Source organism: Tympanuchus pallidicinctus, unplaced genomic scaffold, assembly GCF_026119805.1.
Source record: "Tympanuchus pallidicinctus isolate F22 unplaced genomic scaffold, pur_lepc_1.0 scaffold17, whole genome shotgun sequence".
NCBI lineage: Eukaryota > Metazoa > Chordata > Aves > Galliformes > Phasianidae > Tympanuchus > Tympanuchus pallidicinctus.
This window is the reverse complement of record NW_026294690.1, coordinates 3,098,698-3,122,915: the sequence shown is the minus strand read 5'-3', so window position 1 is coordinate 3,122,915 and position 24,218 is coordinate 3,098,698. Positions and strand designations below refer to the sequence as shown.

General features: G+C 37.9%; 2 protein-coding genes across 6 annotated transcripts in view; one reads left to right on the top strand and one right to left on the bottom strand.

The window, feature by feature from the left end:
* Positions 1-24,218, top strand: part of CENPP (centromere protein P) — a 116,941-nt gene that overhangs the window by 78,721 nt on the left and 14,002 nt on the right. The gene's annotated exons all lie outside the window — the stretch shown is intronic.
* On the bottom strand, positions 991-19,546 carry ECM2 (extracellular matrix protein 2). Of its 4 annotated transcripts, none has more exons than XM_052679241.1 (11): positions 19,242-19,321; positions 18,437-18,516; positions 14,971-15,284; positions 10,556-10,744; positions 8,815-9,366; positions 8,365-8,480; positions 7,888-8,023; positions 6,601-6,758; positions 5,192-5,331; positions 3,825-4,151; positions 991-3,094 (listed from the first exon to the last, which is right to left on the bottom strand). In XM_052679241.1, exons 3-11 carry the CDS (start codon positions 15,257-15,259, stop codon positions 2,887-2,889), a joined length of 2,115 nt encoding a protein of 704 aa, XP_052535201.1. In that variant the 5' UTR covers positions 15,260-15,284; positions 18,437-18,516; positions 19,242-19,321; the 3' UTR covers positions 991-2,886. The 4 variants fall into 4 exon arrangements, with proteins under 4 accessions (XP_052535201.1, XP_052535200.1, XP_052535203.1 ...); XM_052679240.1 differs by lacking the exon at positions 19,242-19,321 and having other exon boundaries at positions 991-1,659; positions 2,844-3,094; positions 18,437-18,677; XM_052679243.1 differs by lacking the exons at positions 18,437-18,516; positions 19,242-19,321 and adding an exon at positions 19,359-19,546.

Here is a 24,218-nt window from a genome sequence, read left to right as displayed (position 1 = left end):
TTGATTTGTGAGTTTGTACTGACTGAATTTCTGCGGGCAGTCATGATTCCACCTGTCTAGGAATAACGTGGAGTCCCTCCAAGCATCTCAGCTGAGCTTCTTGTCGGACTGAAAGATCAAATGGTGCCAACTTCTGTAAAATTTAGCAGATTTTTGAAGTATTACTGTTGGCTCAAACAAAATGTTTCAATTCCTCAAGAACATTAAATTAAAAAAAAAGGTGTTACAGGGTTTGATCCATAGTATCTTTATAAAAGCCTTCTGAGACTGATAATACTTTCACAGAACTGTATTCTAGTCTTAATGTCTTCTGAAGTGTTTTCATTACAATGCAAATCTGGAAAAATGATTTACTCAAATACATTGCAGGGACTACCCAGAAACTGTAGGGTTGCTTTTTTTGTTTTGTATTTTTTGCTGCCTGTCGGATATTTACTGTGCTGGTGGTCAAAAGATTCTGAGTTTGTTCCCCTATTTTTCTGGACCAAGAATGATCAGGTCTCGTCTGTCTCACCGTCACAAGATATGCAATAGTTATCATCCTGTTCGCTTTGTTTATGAAATCCTTTGAGGTTCCCTGTTGCAAAATAGTAAGATTTATTCATTTTATAATAAAGCCTATTTTACCTTCTTTGTAGTTTCTAATTTAGAAGAATGAACAGACTAAAACTGCTTGTGTTTGACATATGAAAATGTTATCCAAATTTAATTTCCCATTATTTTTAAGTGAGTATCCATCCATTTGTTGCATAACTTCTATCCCCTGACTTTTTTCCCTTTCTTGGTCTTCTGTCTCTGCTACTGCTCTGTTCTGACTCCAAAATTGTTTTCCTTCAGTCTGTTTCTGCAGCATTATGTTAGCATCATAACTTTAAAATCATGTTTTGTTATCAAGTGCTTCTTGTATGAGCAACTTATTATAGCATGATGCTAAATAAGCTTGACATGCATTGTATTACGTGACCAGAGGAAAAAATCTTAGACAAAAGATTTGCATAAAATCCAGTTTTATGATATTTTAAAAGTGAAAAAGCACATATTGGAGATACAAATCACTACAGTATGACTTCTGAACATACTTGACCAAACAAAACATCCAAAGCAATTGTTTTACAGAAGTCCACATACCTTAGGAATGTTTCTAACATGGAGGTTATATTTTGACTCCCTGCACAATGGTAACGCTGTGCCTTACAGGTGATGATTTATTTGGATGAGAGAACTCTGACTTTGAACTATGCAATTTTGTGTTTATTGTTGTTGTTTAGCTTCAGAGAAAATAGAATTCAGGAGGTTTCTGTATATTTTCTGTGTATTCTGTGTATCTCTGTATCTGGAATGAGCTGAAACGTCTGTGTTTTGAGGGCAACCACCTTTGCTGTTAAATGGCCACAAACAATGTATTTATGCTGATTACACAGAGTGTTTGCTGGCAGAAGATTGAGATATTTGGGAAACCATTTTCAGAGTGAGGGAAAGAATTACAGTTCAGTAGTTGGTATGTATCCCCTGAGGGTTTGTATGGTATGCAGTTGTTTACAGCTTTTATGTGCCTTTTAAAATGTCCCAAATGTCAAAATGTCAACATTTTAAGCCATTTCATCCTTTGTTCCCATCCATTCTGAAGAAGATATAATCAAGCAGCAAAAACCTATAGCACTGGGGAAAAAAAGAGTAAATGTTGTTATTTCTTGCAGAATAGCCCAAGAAAAAATGGAAAGTAATTGCATGAAAAATAATGACCTGTCAGTCACCTCTAATCGTTTCTTGTCAGCAGCCCACTCTTTCAAGAAAATACCGTCGAATTTAATGAATATGGAAGCTGTTGAAATTACTTTCAATTTTCATGGAATATATTCTTTAAAAGAAAAATATTAACTGTTTTCTATCAAAAATTTAGACCACTTTATAGAAAGAATGTAATACTAAAGTTGGAGCAGAATATTAATTTTGTTCGTTTTTAAATCTTTGAGAGAATAAACCAACTTCTAGGGAAACATCCAACTGTAAGTACGTACTTGTATACCCAAGTGGACATTAATATCAAATATAAAATTGAAATGGCTTCATCAGTATTGTCTCTACTGGGGTGATTTAAGACTATCAGTAAGATTTCAGTTAACAACGAACTGGATTTTTGGAAGTTTCAAGAATATCTATCCAGTCATCAAAATAGACAACATGGTCTGGGCAGTGTAAAGATCTGAGCCAAATAAGGATTGTCCAAGCGAAGAGGACCAACCATGCTTTTTTCTTTTTTTTCTGTTTGAAAAAACAAAAATAATAATCCAGGAAGAAGTTAATTGCTCTAACTTGTCAAATTCCGTGTTTGAAGACTGGAAGTTTTCACTGTCCCATGTTTTGAAAAGAATTGAATGCTTTTCCAACAAAATTTCAGATGGAAATTGGGTAGGAGATTTTCTCTATTACCATGTGTGTATTAAGAAATTTGATTCTTGCACTACAGGATGTTTGTAGTTCAAGGTCTTTCATTGGAATTGATTTTGAAACTAATGATACCATTTAAAATGGTTTAAATTCAGTTAATCGGATCAGATTGGACCAAGCTGGCTGCTGAGCTCTATTCTCTTCTGAAATTTGGTGTTGTGGGACTGTGTCTGAGGTCACAGTTTTGTCTACTGTATTTAAGTAGAAGTTTTGTTGGTAGAAATAAAGATTTGACGGGTTTGAGCTTCTGTTTTTACATTTAATATTTGCATAGTGGAACAATATTAAGAAATACAATTCTACCTTCGGTAAATAATGTCTTCTATCTTATTTGTAGTAGTAAGGGGGGTTAGAGAGAAATAAGCAGGCATGTTAGTGGCAGAGAATAAATAAACCTGTTTTTCTAGAAAGGCGTTCTGCAGTGCAAAAGTTGGGTATTTATTTGGTCTTCTGTGGTTTAAGAACAACGCTGCAATAGGATCTTATGCATGAGAACGAATGTGGTGATAGCTGTCTTGTGTTGATGTAATTGTTCTCAAGATGAACGTGTTCCAAACGTGAATCTTCACCCTCGTCCTCTTCACTGTTGTAGTGAACATCATCGTGGTGGAGGTGGGTCCTGCAGATGCGTTCCGGAGGGACCGTCCTGTGACAGTGTGGGAGGAATTTGATTGATTAAAACAACTCGTAACTTCTTCATTTAATTTAGAAATGCAATTTATTAATATTTCAATATGTTTATCAACATGTTTTTTTAAGTAATCATTGAAGACTTTTGGAAGTCATTCTTCCTTAGATTTTCCCCTTGCATTTTCTCATTTCTATCATATACTTTTTTTGAGAAAAGTATTGCCAAGTTGCATGAAAGCATAAACTTTCTGCATGACATACATAAACCTCTTTTACTTTGTTCTGAAAGGAGAGTAGAAAGGAATTAAAGAAAATGCCTGACTTCACAGCTGGAACTGACTGAAAAATGCTCAAGAGATTTCAGCTGAAGATTCTTTTCAGTTTTTGTTGTTCCTGGGCTTTTTTGGTGAACTGTTTGGTCTGCGGTTCAAGAGCAGCAAGAAAGAGATGAACTCTGCTGTGTGCATCCAGTTGTGGCTGCCTTGGTGGGAATGTGGCCCAAGCAACATTAGAGATTGCTTTTCTAGAGAGAACTGCTGCTCAGCACCTCTGTAGCATTTTTACAAATAGGATAAAGGGTGAAACTGTAGTTTTCTCCCTTTATTTGCAGAAGAAATACTGCAGTGGAAGACTCAGGATTTAGCTCCTCCTTCAAAATTTACGAGATGAATTATTTACTAAACGCGAAAAGCTCTGGAAAGAAAGCACGTCTTGTAAAACTTTCATGACATTAAGCTTGCATTTACCTTATTTTGTTGTTGTTTAGTCTCAGAAAACGTAATTTTCTCATTTCTTCAATTCCAAATGGTACAGACTTTAAATCATTGTGATCCAAAAACAACTCTCTCAGAGAGTGGTATGCTCCAAAAAATGACACCGGATCTATTCCATCATCAGTAAGTTTGTTGAAGGACAGGTAGAGATACTCCAAACCTGGCTTCATATGACCAAAGACGTATCCTGGAATCCTTTCAATCTGATTTCCTATAAGTATCAGGTGGAGTAAAGATTTTGGCAGGTAGGAGGGAACGTGATACAGCTTATTGTATGAGAGATCAATTGATTCCAGGTTTCTGCATGAAAGGAGAAAGAAAATGGGACAGAAACATCATAGCGTGCTGCATTATTAATGCTACATTCTGTACCAAATAACAGACAGGAATGAGTAGAGATTGCTTGAACAGAGGAAACTGGGGAAGTAGTTTGTGATTTAAAAGCACTGTTAAAGCACAATTAAAAATTATGTCAGGATATTCATAATAAGCTTGGACATTTACTGTTCATCTCATTGGCCTGGATTTTTAAGTTTTATTCTAGATCCCATCTGAAACTGTAGCACTTTGTGAGTGGCTGCTTCAGCATCATTCCAGAAGCTGTCAGTAAAGGCATGGTTCTTTTCAGATGAAACTGTGTGTGAATCCAGAAATGAACTGTGGCTTACAGGCTATGGCAAGGCATGCTATGTGACTTTGCAAGTAATTTCCTTTGGAAACTGCTTGTGTGCTCCATGAACTTTGAGTAGTGAAACTGTAAGTATCATTAACTTCTACGTGACAGAAGAGTAATTTGGACTGCAGGCTTATTTTAGTGAGAATCATTCTTCTGAACTTCAGAATCATCCCACTGTTTCTGTAATGAGGCCGACTTAATTATTGAATGTTCAGATGGTTGATGACATATTCTGCTCTTGCACGATAGGAATACACAGTCTTCTCTTTGTTTACTTTTGCAGTTTTTAATCTAACATGAAATTAGGCTAGAACGACATTTAATTATTTTTAATTACCTCTGAGATAACGATTTATTGATTCAAAATTATAATTGTATAGAGTATTATTGGTAATATTCGTTTTTGATTGAATAATCAGAAAAAAAGTGTTTACTCTTCATGTTAATACAGCACAGATTTGAGATGTTAAGATAATTTTTGTTTTAAAGTTGACAAAAGATTTCCTAGATTATACAATTTGAGGAAAGGAAATTAAGAAAAAAATAGACAATTAGCAAATTGAAAGATAATTTACAGTTAAAAGTTATGACATAACTATTAATTTCATTATCTGACTCACTCGTAACAGAAAGAAATAAAGTATTTGAAATGTTTTATACTCACTCTTGGTTTATCCAAGCCAAAGGTGCTATTCTGTGTTCTTCTAATTTGTTGTGCTTTAGCACAATGACATTTATTTTTCTTGTATGATTAAAGCAAATTTCTGACACTTCTTCAATTTGATTATTTTCAAGGTATAGCTCCTATAAGTGCATTTAGAAAGAAAATTTGTGAAAGCAAAATATGCTCTTATTTCCCATTGCAAAGTAAAAAGGTAGTTGTTAAAGGCCCTTCGTATTACGTGGTAAATATTTTAATTTGTGGATAAAAAGCAAATAATCTGAACCAGAGTTTGTAGACGTAACACAACTTGTGGTAAACAGTGATTTTCAAAGCAGATGGTTTTCCTCATTTGTGAGAACGCAGATTGCTTTGAAAGATGAAACAGAATAGCAGTGCTTTAATTTGTCCTGCCAGAAGTTGCATGCTTTGTGATGAGGGATTGATGAGATTGATAGGAAGCAAATAAGTAAATATGTGTATTTCTTCTTCTGGAAAGCCATTAGTGGGAAAAACATCACAAATTTTTACTTTCTTAATATACTTGCTGGGTACCAGTGAGCTTTGAAACTTTTAAATTTAAAGGAAAATTAAAATGTTAATGTTTTACAAAGCTTAGTGCTTTGAGTCTGCAATGTATCAAAAGTATGTTTTACAAAACCATAGATGGACTTCCCAATGCCTTGTAAAGGAAGATAAACATGTCACAAACCAAAAGTGAGCAACAGCTGAAGTATGTATAGGACCTGAATAAACAGGAACAAACAAAAGAAGTTCAAACTCTGGCAGGGGAATGGGATAGGAGACTCCTGGAAGAAGAAATTTTTTCATTAAAAATCAAGGGAGGATGAAATTGTTCAGGGCAGGAGTCTTGTTCAGCCCCTCCAGTTCTGGAGGAATTCTGCAAAGGTTTGGAAAATTGAGACATAAAACAGCCAAAAAAATAGAAGAGGACAGTTAGCCATAGGCATCAAAAGAATGTTTTTATTTTCTCTCTCTCTCTGAGCCTATACAATCTTGGTTTCTTCAGTTTTTCACTATGAAACAGGCTTTTCTAGTTTGGTCATTATTCTTGCTGCTCTCTCATGAATAATGTTTTTTCACTAAAACTATCTCTATTGGATTATGACTGTTGCATGGATGAAGAGGCAGAACTGATGGTTTTAAATGTTAATGTTCTTGCAGCCATAGTATTTTGTGAGAGCATACAAGAGAAATTTGGACTTGAAACACCCTACTGGGACGGAGTCAGTGAATAAATACGTTTCTGTGAGTAAGAATTAGTGTACCTCGAAACAAACTCACACAGTTTGGACCAACTTTGTCTGATGATAGTAAAGTAGGGAAAGAAATAACAGTTACTGAAAATGGATGAAAAAATAAAGCTGTTTTTTTTTTCTTTTTTGCTTTACCTCAAGTGTGGTGGGAAGACCTTGAGGGATAATCCTAAACTTATTTCTTCCCAGTCGCAAATAAGAGAGGCTTTTCAAGGGGTAGAAGGCCAAAGGACTGACGTTTGCTTCACTGAGTTTATTTCCTTCCAATTCCAAGGTGACCAGGTTCTTTAAACCTGAGGAGAAAAGGTTTGAAGTTCTGTTAGTGACTGCCATCTCAATCTAGCTAATTTTAAGTTTAAAATTTACCCATCTTAGACATCACAACGATCGCAGTAATGAAAAATTGTAATGTCTTCCTGAATGGGTTTAAATTCATCATCTCGTTGTCATAGAATTGTATTTTTAATTGGTTTAATGCAAAACGAGGTTTTTCAGTTGCAAGAGCTGCGGGTAGTTCTACCCTTTAGGCCTCATTACTCAATCAGCAGACGCTTGCAATGCCGTGTTGGGGCTGACCTCTGTGCAGTCAGTTGCCCAATGATCCCCAGTCTCCACTCACTTATGTGACAGTGGGTACATCACCCCTGCTTACTCATACCTTCCCCTCCCCGCTGGATGCCATTCAACCACTTGCTGTACCAAGTGTTGAGAACTCTTCACAGATTATGTACTGTTCCTCTTCCTGAAGGAACAGACCACGTAGATCTCAGACATCCAAATGCAGGCCACAGAAGAAAGCACTGATTGGTGTATGTTAACAAGAAATACTGTTTCATAAGAGGTTCCTCATTCACAAAGAAACCTACTATTGTGCTTGGTTTTGTTTTAACAGAAGCTTTGATCATTTTAAACTAAAAGGCCCTCGTGGCCCGTTGGCCTACATTTCCTTTCTCAGCTCCAGCATTTGTATTGCTCCACAGAGAGCTATGTCACCAAACATTCCAGTTTCCATGGGGACCTTTTTGGCAGAAGAGGAAAGGGATCAAAAAGTTCAGCTGAAGTTATGGCATGGATCAGCCCACATTTAGCTTTGCTAAAAATGGTTGTGAGTTGCTCTGATTATGTTATGGACACAGAGTGGTCAGGTTACGGTTCAGTACTGAAGGTGTCTTCAACACACTCCAAATCAACCTCTACTTAGTAACCGTAAGCCTGAAGTGTTACTTTGTTGAGTGGTGGTTCCCTAAGAAGGGAAAATGCAATATTTCAAAACTCGGTCATGCAAAACTTTTAGCTTTTATTTTTTGCCTTATGGAAACATGGCACTCTCTTTATATCTAATCAGATGCGCTTGTTTGAACAGTTTGCTTTCCAAAGGTATTTTTTATCTTTTCATGTGATTGGTGTTATTTTCCTAGATACCTTGCAAGGCCTCTTCATCAATGGCATGGAGTTGGTTGTCATTTATTTTTATTTCTTCCAAAGTTGATGGCAGTTCAGAGGGAATATGTACCAGCATGTTTCCATCCAAATACAAACGCTTCAGCTTTTTCAGGGTCTCAATTAAAAGGATGAGTAAGAGAATACAGGTCACGAAGGTGTAAATTACATGGGTAAACATACGTTATGATCACAGTTACCATTTGAAAACTTCTAAGCAGCAGTGCAGTAATGTGTAGTGCTTCTCATGATTGCTTAACATTTAAAGCTTGGTTTACGTCATTTAAAAATCTCTAGTTATTCCTGATTGCAAGAGAAATTCCTTGAAATAGCCAAGTTTTAACTGCATTGTAAATATACAGTGATTACTTAGATAAGTTTTAGATCCAGAGAATTAAAACTGGAAAAACTTCAGGTATTATTCAACCATAAGATAACAGAAAAGTTGGGCTTTCTTACCTTGAATGCACGTGGACCAATGCCAGAAGAGGAAATATTATTTTTACTTAAATCAATCCATTCCAAATTAGGTATCCCATTGAATGCTTCATTGGAGATGGTGGTAATAATGTTTCCTAGGAAAGAATTCAATAACGTAGTTTGGGTTATGAAGTACAGTATGTGTTGAGTTGTGTAGTGTTGTACATATAAAAATATAATACCATTTTATTATGTAAAATATTTGTGGATATCTATATTCATATTAGTATTTAAATTCTAGTGTAAGCAAATTAGCGTATCTTAGCAGTTATAATTTATGGCGTTAAGAATCCCAGCTGTGAAGTAATTAATACATTTATATGACAGGAAATTACAGCGTATTAATGCTACTGCTGACTGAATATTAGGTAATATATAGGTAATATTAATTTAAGAGAACAAATAATGTAAATTACACCCACTAATTACCTGTAAGGTCTAGACTTGTTAGGTCTGGATCTGAGATAGGTGGTATTTGTGTAAGCTTGGCGTTAATACAGCTTACTGTGGATTCTGAGGTGGAACATGCAGCTGGCAATGGAGGAGCTTCTATTGGTGGAACAGGAATGGGGAAAGTTCCATCATCTTCATCACTTTCGTACTGTTCCTCTGCATCTCTCTCTCTTGTTCTTACTCCTTGCCTCTTCTTTATTACTTCTTTTTCAAGTTGCAGCTCTTCCTCTTCAAACAGTCTCCTTCTTTCTTCATCCTTCATTCCATCGAGCTTCTCTTCCTTCTGATGAGCTTTATACTTCTGTTGATTTTTTTTGCCTTTCTTTTTTCTCCTCTTCTCACCCTTCTTATGAACCTCTTTGTCTTTAATCTCTACCACTTCTGTTCTAAGCAGTTCATCCATTTCAGTTTGAGTATGTGCAGATGACAGCACGTTGGGGTTGTTGTCGAGGTTGTTGGGTTCTGGAGAATCACCAGACAATTCAATTATGTCATCCAGTGAAACAATGTTTGAATCCAATGAGGAGGCTGAGCAGGTAATGAGAATTAAAAAAAAAAACAACAACAAAACAATCTGTTACAGTTTCAGTAATTATTCCTTTCATATAGTAAAAAGATGGTCACTGTAGAACGGCAGTATTCTCCTCAGGTGATGAGTCAAGAAGAATGAAAATATTCCTTTATATTCCTGCTTGACAGAGGAGTCAGCCTGTGCTGAATGATTAAACCAGCTATGCAAAGCCTTCTGTAGGTGGGTATGACTCCCTGCATTTCCAGAACAAAGGGTGAAAATTTGAACATAGCCTTTCTTACCTTCCTTTTTGAATTAGTATACCTATTTATTCATTTACTTATTTTATGTTGGTGCAGGGTTCTAAAGAGGTAAAAATACAATTTGCCGGGAATGACAGAAAGGGAATTTGAATAAAACTCAAAAAGGCTACAGCTGGTTCTCCTATGCAAGGGACTGCCAAGGGTGGAGATGGATGTAGATGTAGAGTAACAAGGGAAAGGTATTCACTCAATTGCCAGAGGTTTCACTTGCCCAGCAGGGCAATTCCAGTAAAGAGAGTTTAATTGTTTCAAATAACTTCTTTGTGTCCCAGTGCATTTCTATGTGTGTGTGTGTGTTACACAGCTGCACAGACAAAGGGGCTAAATATTTTTACAGTAAGAGAAGGTTAGGTATGGGGAATGGGAAAAAGAAATCACAGTCTCCTCTATTTTTCATTAAAAACAAAAAAGCTTTTATACAATTTCTTCAATGAAGCACAAGTGTGATCGTAGTCCTGTTGTTTCTCATAACTTTCCTCTCTGAAGTCAGCTAGGTGCACGTGTTTTTACACTTTCCACAAATACTTACCAGACTTTACCAGACTTTATGTTTGTGAGTGCTAGTAGTTAATTATCAATCCTTTGTAAGTAAAAGTGGGATATAAAATGTAACCGGATGTTTTCTTTCTTGATCTATTTACCAAATTTTTATACAAGGGAAGAAAAGCAGAAAAGGGGAAAAACAGAAATAAAATGATCTTCTTTACATATTTTCTAAAAATTAAAACAAGCTCACCTAGAGCTGCTCTTACCACATAATTCAGGGCTTTTTTTCTCTACAGAAGTATTATGTGTACCAGGTAATCCTTGATATTATTAAGTGTATATTGTATGTAAGGTTTTGCTTGAGGTAGTTTTAAAATAGTAAAAATATGTACTATACCAGTATCAGAACAAACTGGGCAGCATTCTCCTGCAGGTATGATGGTCTGGGGACATTTCAGTGGATGGCACATGGTTGTGTCACAGATCACTTCTCCTTTTGAACAGAGACATGTAATGCAGGGCTTGGGAGACCAGACAGCTTTATCGAACATGATCATCCCATTAGCTGTGCACTGCCCCTTCTTTCCTACCAGAGACAGAAAAAATGGAGTTAAATAGCTTAAACAGAATTACAAGCAACAGTGTTTATTTAAAACTTTGCAAAAAAGCACTGCTATTCTGTTCACATCTTGAAAGCACATGAAATACACCCTATTCTAAGTATCTTATGCTTATCCCTTGGTTTTCTTGACCTTATCGTCTTCGGCTCATTAGCAGTCTCTAATCTCTCCTTGATTCTTGGCCTCAGCTGTGAAGGCAGCCAAGGGGGAGAAACACAATTAAGGTGTGTGTAGCTGTTACCTGCTTACAGCTTCCTGTCAGCAGAGTGCAGGCTTTCTGTCCCTCTCTCTGCTCGCCCCTTTCAGGCAGTTGCCATAACCGTTCATTTCCTTCTCTTCCTGGCCAGCTGATGAAATGCCCTACCAGCTTTGTCTTCTGGAAAAGCTTTTGAATTCAACCTCAGAGATATTCTTGAAACAGGAAAATTAGATCTAAATGGTGAATGTCTGAGAGTCTTGTGCATGGCAGCTCCTCTTTCCTCCCCATCCTTAGAAATCAGAAGCAGAAATCACAGACTTCAATGAAAGCTGCGCATAGATTGAGTGGAGAAAGAAGCAAAAGTTCTCTTCATCACAGTGGTATTGGAACAAATCATGCAGAACATGAGAATAAGTTTTTCCAGGTCTCCCTTTGTTTATCTCTTGTGCGAATGACATACCCACTGATGTTTTGTATGCTGAATGAGAAAGCTTTCTTAAGGCTCTGTGGAAGCAGGAGGATGTCAGTATTCACTGTATAGTGACTGTTCACAGGCTTAATGCAAGGAAAATCTGTTCCGTAACAGCTTGTAAGATGGCAAGCATCATCTCTCCTTGTACCTTTCTTTGTCTGAAAAAAAACCCCACCTCTTTGCTTAGAAAATAGCCAGGTTTGTGCAACTTCTTGTACTAATAAGTACTTTCTCCAAGGATTCTGAATGCGAACCTAATGAAAAAGAGATTTCCTTGGAGTAGTAGTTGAATATTCCAGGAAGAAATGTATAAAGATTGCAAGCTACACTCATATATTCAGTAGGCAAATTGTTCAGGGAGCATGAAGAGACTGCTCCAAGTCTCTCTCTTTCCTTCCACTGGTGGAATCTACCTCAGCAAATATTTCCCTAGGCAGCTGTCATCCAGGCTCCAGGATAAACATTGTGCTTTAGCATGACGTTTTTGTTGTGGGATTTTTTTTCCTTTTAAGCAAGGAAAGGCCAAGACAGAGATTCTTTATCCCATGCAGTTCTTTTGCTATTAGCAAGCATGCTTCTGAACCTAGTGAGAAATTCTACTGAACACATCTTCCTTTTCTCTGCCTAATTAATGAAATAATGTACTGCTGAGGGGTTCATTTCAGGCTGAAGTTTCTTTGCACTTTCCTGTGTACAAAGAGAAAATTTCCTCTTTGTTTAGGGATGGTTTGACTTTCTCCTTCAGCCAGTATAAATATTTTCCAATACAGTGGAAAATTTTTGTCTCAACTGAGTTCACATGTGAGAGGCTTGTCTATCCTTTGAGATAGACAGTGTCTCTGTAAGGATTGTGTGCAGGATTAGTTGCCCCACTATCTGCCTGGTCCATGCTTGGTTGTTCAGTTGTAAAGGGAGAGCATTCAGGATTCTCCATGACCATCCGGGCAAGATCCCTATAGATCTGATTCAAATAAAAGCCTGAAATATCTCTGAAATTAATATTTAACTCAAAATCCGTCATTTTGTGAAATCCTTAAAGGCATTTCAAGTCTCAACTTCATAAAAAGGTATTCCTGTTGTTCATATCCTGTTGGATATGAACTTGTCTTCTAGGATAGAGGTTATCAGATTCATTCTGTGATTGGCTGACAGAAAGGGGGAGGAATTAAAAATTTGCATTTGTGATTTTCGAGGGGCCGATTAGTCCAAGTTGTGTATGTATGGCTTCTGCTGCATAAAGTTCTGCTCTCATTAACTCAAGCCATGTTAACTGAAGGATATGAGTTAGCCCAGGGCAGATGTTACTTGGCTGTAAGTCCGTCACTGTTTGCTTCTTCCCGTCTTCTGTTTTTTATGTGCTTGCCAATAAGCCACTATTTTTGTTTGAGATAATCTGCAAAGGAAACGCATGCCTTTGGAATTCACATATGAGAGGGAGTAAAGACTGGGTTGAGATTCCCCTTAAACTTCCTATCCATTGAGTAACCTCAGTGTAGTAGCATGCGTAGGAAGAAGTGAGATTTATGAGATGTTAGGAATAATGCCACAGTGTACCTGTGATTCTCTGCTTAATAGGGAAACCATAGGCCATGGCGGGCAAACAACTGAACTGTTTTATGTTGTGGTGAATTGTTTGATTTGAGTTTGTGTGATGTTTATAGGGAGGAAAGGGAGATGTCCAGCTGCCGTGAAACCTCTATTTAAGCTGCTAATTTTCAGCCTGCAAATTCTATTTGTAAGTTGTTTCTTTTTTCAGGCTTCTAACAGCAGATTAAGTAGCTAGAAGAGTGAAAATTCGGTTCTGGTCTTTGGATTGCATTTTTTTTCTGTTTTGACACATGATTAATAGTAGTGTTCTATTATTTAATAGGTTCTGTTTTTTCCAAATCTGACATTAACTTGCAAAAATCTTGAACTTTAAAAGCTAGACTGAAAAATACCTTGTGGTTGAAGTCTTTGGCATGTAAGCACAAGACTTTTAACCTTTGGAAATATGGTGTAAATCCAGCATGAGGTTCCAAATAAAATGAGTTCAGTGGTTTTAGCTCAGCTTTTGGATGGGAGTCCACATAGAGGGAAAGAAACGAGGAGGTGGCGGGGGAGGGACCATGCATTATTTCAGCATGACTGATGGTCTCTGATAGACTGGAATATCTTACATAAAGTGTATGCTATTTATGTGGTATTTTGCTCTGTTTAACCTTAAAATATATTTTTAATTAAACAGTTTATATGAGTGGTATTTTAGTATGTGTTAAAATATTACAGTCAAGAGTTTTTCTAGTTTCCCAATTAAAACTCCTTACTTAAAAATATTTTGTTTGAAATGGGAACCTCCTCTAGGGCTCCTGCTTTAGCAGAGGGGTTGGACTGGATGATCTCCAGAGGTCCCATCCAACCTACAGTTCTGTGACTGACCTAGAGCTCATGCCTCATGTGATGCACTAAAAAGCATTCTGCCTATAGAAATAGAGTATTATTTTATGGAGAAAAGAGGTAACCAGGGCTTTCCTGTTTTGTTCATAAAATTGCATATGATACTTTTATTTCATGTGTGACCTTTCAGTGCTGGAATAGAAGTTTTTACACCTTTATATCATTCATGAGCTGTTAGTGGACATGCCCCTGTACTGGTGTTTCACAGTACCTCAGTGTCTCCTCTTCAACCATTGAACTTCTTGCTACGTAAAGAAATGAGGCACTGTATTATCTCCGTGATTATTTAATTGGTTACAAACTGGATTCAGAATACATCTATTTTTAGACTCTTGTTGAATCTTAATTTCCCATTTGTGACATTGTGAAGTAGCAAACATTGCAGAGCAAGACTACTCTCTTCCCTTACTGCATCAAAGATCAAAAAGATACTTAACAGCTCTCTGTTTTCAAGTACTTGCTAGTCCTGCATTCTATGAGGAGTCTGTAGAGTGTCACGCTGCAATTACTGAGGTAGGTTTTAGTAAAGACCAATGAAATTATGATTGTTTTGGTATTTTTTAAGACATAAAGTTCTCATGCAGCTATTACTGTTATTGCTTTATTTACAAAGTCAGTAATTATTCCCATACTATTGCACATAGATGCTGTTTTTCAAGCACGACAAAAGTTTAAGAGTTTAATAGTTGTGTTATTGGTGTTAGGGCCTAAGTGAAATGTTGTTAATTGACTTAGGAGGTGAGCAGGGAGTTCTTCAAAATGGCCTTCAATCCTCCTACACATTTGAAGTTATGAAAATATTATTCCAGCTAAATTTTTATTAGATGTAATGGAGCAAGAGTGCAGAAAATATTACTGTGATGTGGCTAAGTAGGCTTTTCTGTAAAGATTAAGCATAGGAGATTAAAAAGCTTCCTATACTAAACACAAAATTACTATAAAAGGCAGTAAAATTAGGTTAGAAAAGGTAACCAGGTCTTACTTCAGTATGTGTTGCAAGTAGAGCTGAAGCAAAGCTTTAAGGAGTTTAATCTGAAAACAAGAGAAATTTAGCCCAATCCAAATAGTAGAAGTTCAATTCTTACCTGGTAAGACACTGTAACTGGATTCATGTCCGCCCAAACCTATGAGTGAGTCAAATACTCCCACGACACCATCATCAATGTTAATGAGAGGTATGCTGGGTGCTGCAGGAGCTGGAGGCTTCATCCTTGGCTGTCTGAGGAGCCGGCGCCCTGCGTAGGAGCCCTTCCTCAGCCCTCTGTGTCTCATTCTTCTCCTTTGCCTCCTAAGGGCTGCACTTGTTTCATTTTGTGACAGATCAATGCACAGTGAAACAAGCAGGAAATAATAGATGAATGACGAGGCCTGCATGTTTTTGAGTGGCTTGGAAAGAGTCCTGAAATGGGGAAAAAGTAGACAATTAGAGATCTGGAGAGCTTTATTAAGACGTCAGAAACATGGCGTACCACTTAAAGCAAGAGGACCAACGTATGGTACATCCATATAACCAAGTTTCCTCTTGGAAACAAATTGCCCTGAGACCTCATTTAAGCAGTTTAACCTCTGTGCTTGCGCACAGCACTCAAATTCAGTCATGTAATTTGGACAGAGAGAATTTATCAGCTGACTGCTGAGTGAGTCAAGTTGAGCATAAAAGTGTATCTTTTTCAATCAATATTAATCATTAATCTAAAAAGATGGTAGTTTTGCATTTGGGGGTTGCATTTTTACAGGTACTTAAGATGCACAGAGCCAGCAGGCATTTCTAGTTTAGCAATTGTTGCTGCTTCCAGCAAGAGAGTTCCTGAGAGCTATAAATTTTCTGCTTAATTTTGGTTGTTTCCTTCATGTTGTATTTCCTTCATGTTGTTGAAACTTCTGAAAGCTTTTATTAATTGTACGTAGTCTAAAAATGATGGGCTGTGTTCTGCATTTACTTTCCAAGAAATTGAGAATGACTGCATATCTGGAGCCTTCTTGCATTCCATCACTTACACTGCACGTACTGTCACCAATAGGTGGCATTCCAGAGCAGAGCGCTCAGACCCCAGCAGTTGCAGGGGAACAACATGAGGCATGGCTGGCATGGTAGCCAGTCTGTGCGTGCCCAAAGTTAATACTGATTATGATAGCATTATTTTTTGAGAAAGGAAATTCTTGTCCTGTGACCTCTGTAACTGAGACTAAAGACACCAGTGTTCTTGTAGTGCTGGGAGCTAACGAGTGCTGATGAGAGTTGGAGATTTGGAGCACCTGGTCATTGTGTCTCAGACACAGCTTACAGTATGTCCATGGTTTTAGTCTAAGGAACTCTAAAGGGGATTCAAATGGCTTTTTCTTAATGTTTGTCGGCCCAGCTTTATGTGGAGCTTTTCACCTTGGAGATACTCGTTGTATAAACGCTAGATAGAAATGCAAGTAGATACTGTGATTCTGCCTGAATTTTTAATTTTTTTTTTGTTGTATGTTTTTACGCCCTTTGATATTTCCTGCTTCATATAATGGGTTAAGGTCTTGGGACAAGTTTCCTAGTTTTTTCTGTGACATAAGGCATATTGGGATTTTGTGCTTTTGATGCTTTCTGTGGCATAATTCTCATATTCTGTTTTCAAACGTGAAGTTGACAGTAGATGAGCTTATAAGCAACATAGTTTTACTTTCCCAGTACTGTAGTTTTTATGTTCAACTGATTTAATTTTAAAGTATTGCAGCAAATATATATTTACTTGCAGATTTTTATTAAGCTAAGCCAATACTCCCCTATTAAGAGAACTTGAGATGGAGGTGTCTCACACAGGTTCCTATAAAGTCCCCTGCAAGCAAAACAACCCGGGCTGTTCATTACTCAGTTCTCTTCCTACCCACCAGTAGTCCTTTGCTCCAAAATGCTGGATAGGTCTATCCCAACCTTTTCTTCAACGAAATGACTGTCAGCTAACGTTTCAAATAGATGCAGAAGCCTGCACTGTGCACTGGTGATCTGTTCTTTTTCAGGAAACGCTTGCCTCTTAGCACCTAGTCCTGTGGGACAGATGGCCTAATGGCTTTGGTTTCTAACTTTCTCGCATGGTAATGACTGACTATAAAATTGCACAGTAAACTTCTGTTCTGTGTGTTTGCATTGAAAGCAAAAGGAGCCTTCAGGGAAAACTGAGTACACAAAGAAAAACCTTGAACATGTGTATTCATTCTGTTGAGTTAGTGACATCTCAATTAGGGCTACATTTTATAGTGCACTTTATAATAACACCATAGCTATGTAGTTGCAATGTTGGTACATGACATTTGTGCACTTTAATGTTTAACCATTTCTTCTTGTGACCAGAGTTACACAGCAACGTGACTGAAATACTTTTCCATTCTCAATACAGGTATTTTTGCGTCTCAGGATTTTTGCTGTTAACCTCCATATTAATAATAAAACTAAAGTAAGTTCCATCATTACAAAGTGCAGGCAGTTTTCATAAAATATTAGAATTACAAATTTACAAAGAAAAAAACAGACACCTTTCCACCCAAGGGACGTCTTTCAGGCCAGCCCTGTTCACATGAGTCCGTATGCTGTATTTTTACAGCAGCTCTTCACTAGTCAACACTCAGTGCTACTCCTTAAGGCCAAAGAGTGTTCTTCACACACAAAATACTGAAATATGTCTTTGTTTCTTACACTGACTTGTCAAATAAGAGATATCTCACATTTTGAGGCCCAAATTTTGAATGTCATGCCTTAAGTTTGCTGGGTTTTGTCCACCCATGAGCAGGATGCTCAGATTTCAGGAAGTTACAATTAGTTGAGTGCCAGACAACATCTAATTTGGGGAAAATTCAGCCTATTCATCTTATAAGGCTTTTGCAATAAAAAGATTAGGCTTCAAAATAGAATTATAGATGGCTAATAAATTGAACTTGCTATGTTATTTTGTTGCCAGGCACACTCAGTATGACTACACCTTTCTGATTTTACCCATGAACATTTAGATCATGCATGCTATGTGCAAGCATTCTTAAAACCTTTATCGTGTAACACGTTCAGTAGTTTGTAACTTTCAGAATGTTTATCTTCAGTAATTTCAATAACAGTTATTTTGCTGCCATGGTAATGGAAAGGGTTAATTTTTAAAGCAGCAATCCTTCAGTACCAGAATATCAGGATTTATTCAATAATCTTCCTTTGTCTAGTCAGTCTATATTCAAATGCCTTTCTCAGTTGTCCTGGTCATTTCTCATGATACACAGGAGTTAAACTGGTTTACCAAGGCTTTTCACGTTCTCCTCTTTAAATTGCTTGCATAGAAATGAGTTACATTCAGCCATACCTGCAGAACTAATTGCACTTTCAGTTAGTTTAAGCTCAAAGTGTATGGCACGCATTCACACAGAACAAAAAGCAGACCAACGGGTATTGCATAGTTTATCTAGAAAAGCATTCATGTTCAGTATTGCCAAATATAGCTAGTATTATTTCATACATATTTGCAAAGTTAACAAGTAGTTTAAGCCATTCAACGCCACGCTTTAAGCAGTAATTTAAAACGTAAAACATTTTACCTTGTAATCTAACCTAACAGCAGAATCTGCTTGGTGTCATTTAGTCTCCAGTTGCAAATGAAATAAAATCACACTGATATCTTTAAAACAAACAGAGAAACAGTAGGGGTTGTTGAAACACGTTAGATGATTCCTTAGTTAAGTCTGAAATCGCTTCGTTCCCTGGGGACAAAGCGCTGCTCTGCTCTGTGTGCAGAGAATCGGCTGGAGCTCTTGGGGAACTGAAAACCTCCGCTAAGCGAAATGAAAAGCAGCACAATGTGTTCGGTCCGTAGGCTGACAAGGCACAGCTGGAAATTCTCTCCCACTACTTACAGTTGCATAAGGAACAAGAAAATTGAGTGTTTTCAAAAGACCTGAAAAATGTGCGTTCGGTTCTGTTTTATGTGCTTAGAAAAATAGTTTCCAGGTGGTGCAGTTTTAGTGCAGATTTACTGATTTGCAGAGATAACATATATTTTGGCAAGCATAAACTTAATGCAAAAACATCCATTAAAATTAAAGCATTTTTCCTAAAATCTTTTTTCTTAATCCTCTCCTGCAATGTGTAGCCTATAATCTATCAGAACCAAAGCTTTACATTGAAGTCGTAGCATGGAAATGTTTTCTTTTGTCCATTTACAGCAATGATTTCACCATAAGTTGTAGCTTATGCATGGAAAAAAGAGTCACTTAAGCATTTTCCCTTCATTTTTTGTAAGGGTAATTACATCCTGAAACATGATACGGAGGCACAGCAATCCAGAAGTAATCCAAATATGAGAGCTGAGCGTGGGGGAAGGGAGGGGAAAAAACGGTACATTACCACACGTCCTTTGTGTGCCAGCAGAGCCCTTTCCTTCATCCTCAGATAGAGCTGCTGCCGTGTGCCATTCTTTGAGGAGACGATGAGTCTGCTCAGCTCCAGAAATGACAAACGTACCTGCTGGATGAAGTGAGGCGTCTGAGTCCTTCTGACGTTAACGATTTGTTGTTTGCTTGAATTCACACTCTGAGGAATGCTCAGACAGATAGTCACAGAATGGTACAGCCATTGCGTTGACCATAATTGTTAGCCTGTACGTGGAGGAAAGATGCTGGGAGAATGCATTGTCTCTTGAAATAGTTGTTTGGTGTCCGGCGTGCTTTGCTCTGCAAAGTCAGAAGTAGAAATAACAAACTTTTGTGGCTTAGCTGCAGCTGCTTAAGAAGAATGGAGATGGTTATACTTAACGAATGGGACTAGAATCTGAAATGAGATAGCTGGGCTCAGTGCTAAAAACACAGATTTGTATATAGAGCGGGTCAAACAGTAGGACAGCGGGTGACAGAAAAGGATGTGTGTGCCAGGTAAAAGACTTTATGCATATGAATGATGGTGCACCTACAAAAGACAAAGTGATGGCACTCACTTCTTTGCATGTTTAAATGCTACTACTTATGCTTCTGACCATTGGCTCGGGATCACCTGCTGATGCTCAGCTCAGGCATCTCCTGAAAGCCTGCTGATCAGGGACACGAGGCTGCCTGCTAGTGGCCAATATTTGGGATCTGGCCAACCTTGCTCACGCAAAATTCTGGTTTAATGCATCTGCTTTGGACGTGGCTGAATTCTATCTAGTAAATCCCCCAAGTTGGGCTTTTAGAGTAATGTCACCAATGTATTTTTGGCTGGAGTGGTCTTGTAAATTATTTCAGACACCTGCAGCTAATTGGTCTTTTATCTTTTAAAAGTAGTATCCTGAGAGATCTAATATTTACTGTCTTCGTGTGAATTATTCACTCTGCTTCATCTCCAAGTGCAGTTCTGCCTATCAACCTCAAATGCATTGCTACTCACAACATGAGTGAGCTGTGCAACATGCATGCTGTTGTCCATTAAGATGTTATAATGCAGATTTATCTCCTTTGAAAACTGAAGAGAAAACATTAAGCAGCAATGAATAAAGTCATTTTTAACTCTTCTATCTTACGGCAAACTGCCTCCACTGTTACACCATAAAATGTGTGAGATGACTGTGGAAGTGTGGAGCCCTTCGTGTGGATTCTTCATGAAATGCAGGCTGACCTTGTCCTCAGAGCTTGTCATTCGTAGAGGAAACAGCTTTCCCTCTCCCCTTGCTGAAACTAGCCAGTGGAAATTCTTCAAGGAAATCATCAGTGAAACAGAGGGGTTGGAATTTAGGTTGGCATCAGGCTTGTTTTCAGTGGTAAAGGCAGGTTTTTATAACATCTCTATCACCTAGTAGATGACAAGCAATATTGGAAGTAGGCTTTTAAGATATTTGATACGGTTGGAATAAGTGGTTGTTTTCTATTTCTGCCTCAGAAGACACTCTTTTCAAACACTGATCTCACTTCTGTGAGTATAATGGAACCCTTGAGTTAAGGCAGCTACACTTCTGAACCGCTGTATCAGTATAGCTTCTGAATTTTAATTATGTGAGGCTTTTAATCCGTTGCCACATTAAGAGGAAATTTTGTAAATAATTAGAACTATAGCTTTTTGTCCCAAAAGTTGGATTCTTTAAGTATCAGTGGTTTCAGCACGGTGTGGTTTCTTCTTTCTGACTAATAGCTGAAGGTAATACATGAACACCCTTCAGTGAGCTGATTTAATGCTAGGTGTGAGCAAGCTTATCATAGTAAGGCGAAGAATGATTTATTTTAGGCAACTGCCTATAATTGATGACATTGCTTAAATTAACTTCTTAACTTACTGTAGAAGTGTACATCTGGATGTGGTAGAAATCATAAAATTATGGAGCAATTCATGTCTGAGGTGACCTCAGGAGATCAGACCAGGTTTTGTCCAGCTGGTCTCAAAAGGCATTCACAGAGTTTACCCAGCTTCTCTTGGCTGCCATGTCCCATTGCCCTCAGTGAGTTTGTCTCTCACACTTCTGATGTTCACCTCGTTGACGAGCTGTGCTTTGTGTTCTCCTAGATACAGCAAGGCTGCTCTTAGGATTTCCCTGAGCTGCCTTTCCTCCAGACTGAACCAGCATCTTTTTTCTATTAATAGTTAGCAAACCCCAAGGAATTTGGAAGTGGTTCAGAAGGGGATATAGCATTCTTGGTTATGAAATGTCATTGGAAACAACATTAAAAGAAGCTTCTCAAAAAAAAAAAAAAAATTAAGGTCTGCTTCGAATGGATATGTTTTCCTGATGTATGTAACTCTTCTCTTATTCCGTGTATTCTAAACAAGATTAAAGAAGAGGCTGGCATGTCTGCATGCCGGCATCATTGGCTGTCTGAGTTCAGCTGGCTCTGAGCTCTCCTTGACTAGGTCTCCATCAGGATTGCTCACAGTGCTGACTCTGGCTGGTGAGGGGTTGCCAAGTTAAAACCAGGCAGACAATGTATACAGCAGGCATGCAGTACAAGCTTTGTTGTTTCTGGGGTTAGAGTAAACACAGAGGAAATTGTGACCATAAAGACAGAAACTGTGCGAGCGGAAAGCACTGCAGCTTTCTCATTTCTGAAGTTGTTACGCTCTTTCTGTAATTTGTGCCAAAAAGCCCCCAGTGATGGGGCCATGTTGTTATGTGCTGTGAGCATTTGGGGTTTTGTAACTTTGCATATGGAGTACACGCACGGTGTTTTAATTTTCTTCTTTCTTTTCTCTTCTTTTTTTTTTCAGTTCCTACTAAAATTAAATCTGGAAACCTTCCCAAAAGAACTTCACAATGTTATTTGTAACATGAGTCTCCATTTTTTTTTCTGAAGTTATTTCAGAATTATCTGATAGAATTTTATAGTCTGTCCTGAGATGATTGATTATGTTTAGGTAGCAGTATATCTTATTCTATATATTGATGTTCTGTTGAACATTATTAAATGAATGATGTAATGTTTCCAGCAAAACATCAAGTTTAATTTTTTTCTTTGTTCTACAGTTGTAAACTGATTTTAAGAAATATAATAAGAAATTTTGGAAAGTCCACATCTTCTGCATGACTTATCCAATATCAGAAAGAAGTAAGTTTTTTTTCTTAAGAACACCTAAAGTTACACAGTGGGTGGATTTTTCTTCCTTGCTAAGGTGTAGATCATGCTGTTGGAGGGACCATCCGTCACTTCAGCTCCATTTTTTCTCCTGAAGTTGGTAGGATGAAGTTGTTGGGATGTTCCATGTTTCTTTTTACATCCATACCGTTTTTAAACTTTCTAGATTTCAGTGCTTTTACAGAAGGCATCCATCAGCCACTACTGGCCGTATATTAATCTCCTGAGCAGTGTGCTTCAAGTTGTGATGACTGTGCCAGCGGTATCTGTTACCTGCAGTAGGTTAAGTGACGTGTCTTGGATAAGACCTGCTGAGTATTCTTAGTAAGCTGTGCTAGCCAGGGCAGTGAGGAGATCTCCTCTGTGTCACTGGCCAAGCTTTAGGTGTTTAATCAAGATCATTAAGACTGTCGTGGTATTATTGCCTTCCACTCTGTTCTTCTGCATGGGCACTGTTGAATCACGGCCTCAACCTCTGATTGACCACGTGAGGTGAGCACTGGGTCAGCCTTGGGAGCACAGGTGAAGGCAATTCACCTGTGTGATCGGAAGGGGTGGAGCCAGGCTGCACCTCTCCTACAGCCATTTAGGGGCTGACTGCCCCTGAGGCAGGGTCTCTCTCTGGAGATTGCTCCTTGTGGAGCTTCTTGGGTGCCTACAACACTGGTGAGCACTTTTCATTTAATCTCTGATTATCCTTTCCAGTGTGCTAATCTTACCAGCCTAACTTCTGAGTATGCTTATGGATCGTGCAGTACTTTACAACACCTGTATACTTATTGATCTTGCATCTTCAAACTGGACTGGCAAGTGAAAGTAACGGCTTAGTGCTTGGTAGTTTTCTCTCTTGCAGTTACTAACAGATGTTTCGTGATGCCTCCTGTTGTACTGCACTATTTAGAGAAGGGTTCTGTTGAAGTAGGCCCCGTTGTTGAATTGATCCCAAAAGCACTGCTTTAGATGTTAGCCCTGTGTGTCACGTAGCACATCCACATGCATGTAACGCTATTGCTGCTTTGTTCAAGAATCTGAAGGAAAGGAGGCAGCACTGAAAATCATTGCAGCTTTTTCTTTTTAAAGCTTTCAGTAAAAGAACACAATGAGTTCTTGAAGTTGTTTTGCTCTTGGTTGTCGTGATGGATCTTTGCAGTTGGGGCTTTATGATCATAGACAAAGATGGAATCCTAAACTTTGGGCTTAACCAACGTGTTGGTTTAGGTTTTTTTTATAAAATAAAACACATGATTTTATAATTGGAAAGAATAGCAGTGGGAGAAAACAAATTGGTAACTGCTAAAGTCAGCACAAAACATGAGGAGGGGAATCTGGGATTGGCAGTACACTAAATTTCTAAAACCTATAGCAGTTACTGCATTCCTTTTTGTAATCAGTGGTAACCAATATTGTTAAGGAAAAAAGCATCAGAGAAGGAAAAAATGTCGCTGGGAAACATTAGAGGAAACTAAAAACAGATTGTTCTTACATGTTTAAAAATACTAACTTCATTACAGAATGCATTTAGGTGAGAATAAACCTACATGTGCAATATGAGATGCGTGTAGCATTTTTTTTTTTGCATAAAAGAAATTGCAATTCACTTGCAACTGCATCCCAATTCCAGTTCTTCACTGAAGTGCATAGAAGAGGTACAATACTAACTTCCTCTTGCCACAGCTCAGTGCCTTTTGGTTGGGTTCACGTTCAGTACTGTAGCACTGCTTTTAGTTTGAGAAAAGTTTTTCTCACTTCAAAATGGCAGCGTGACAGAAGATAGAGGAAAGGTTTACGAGTT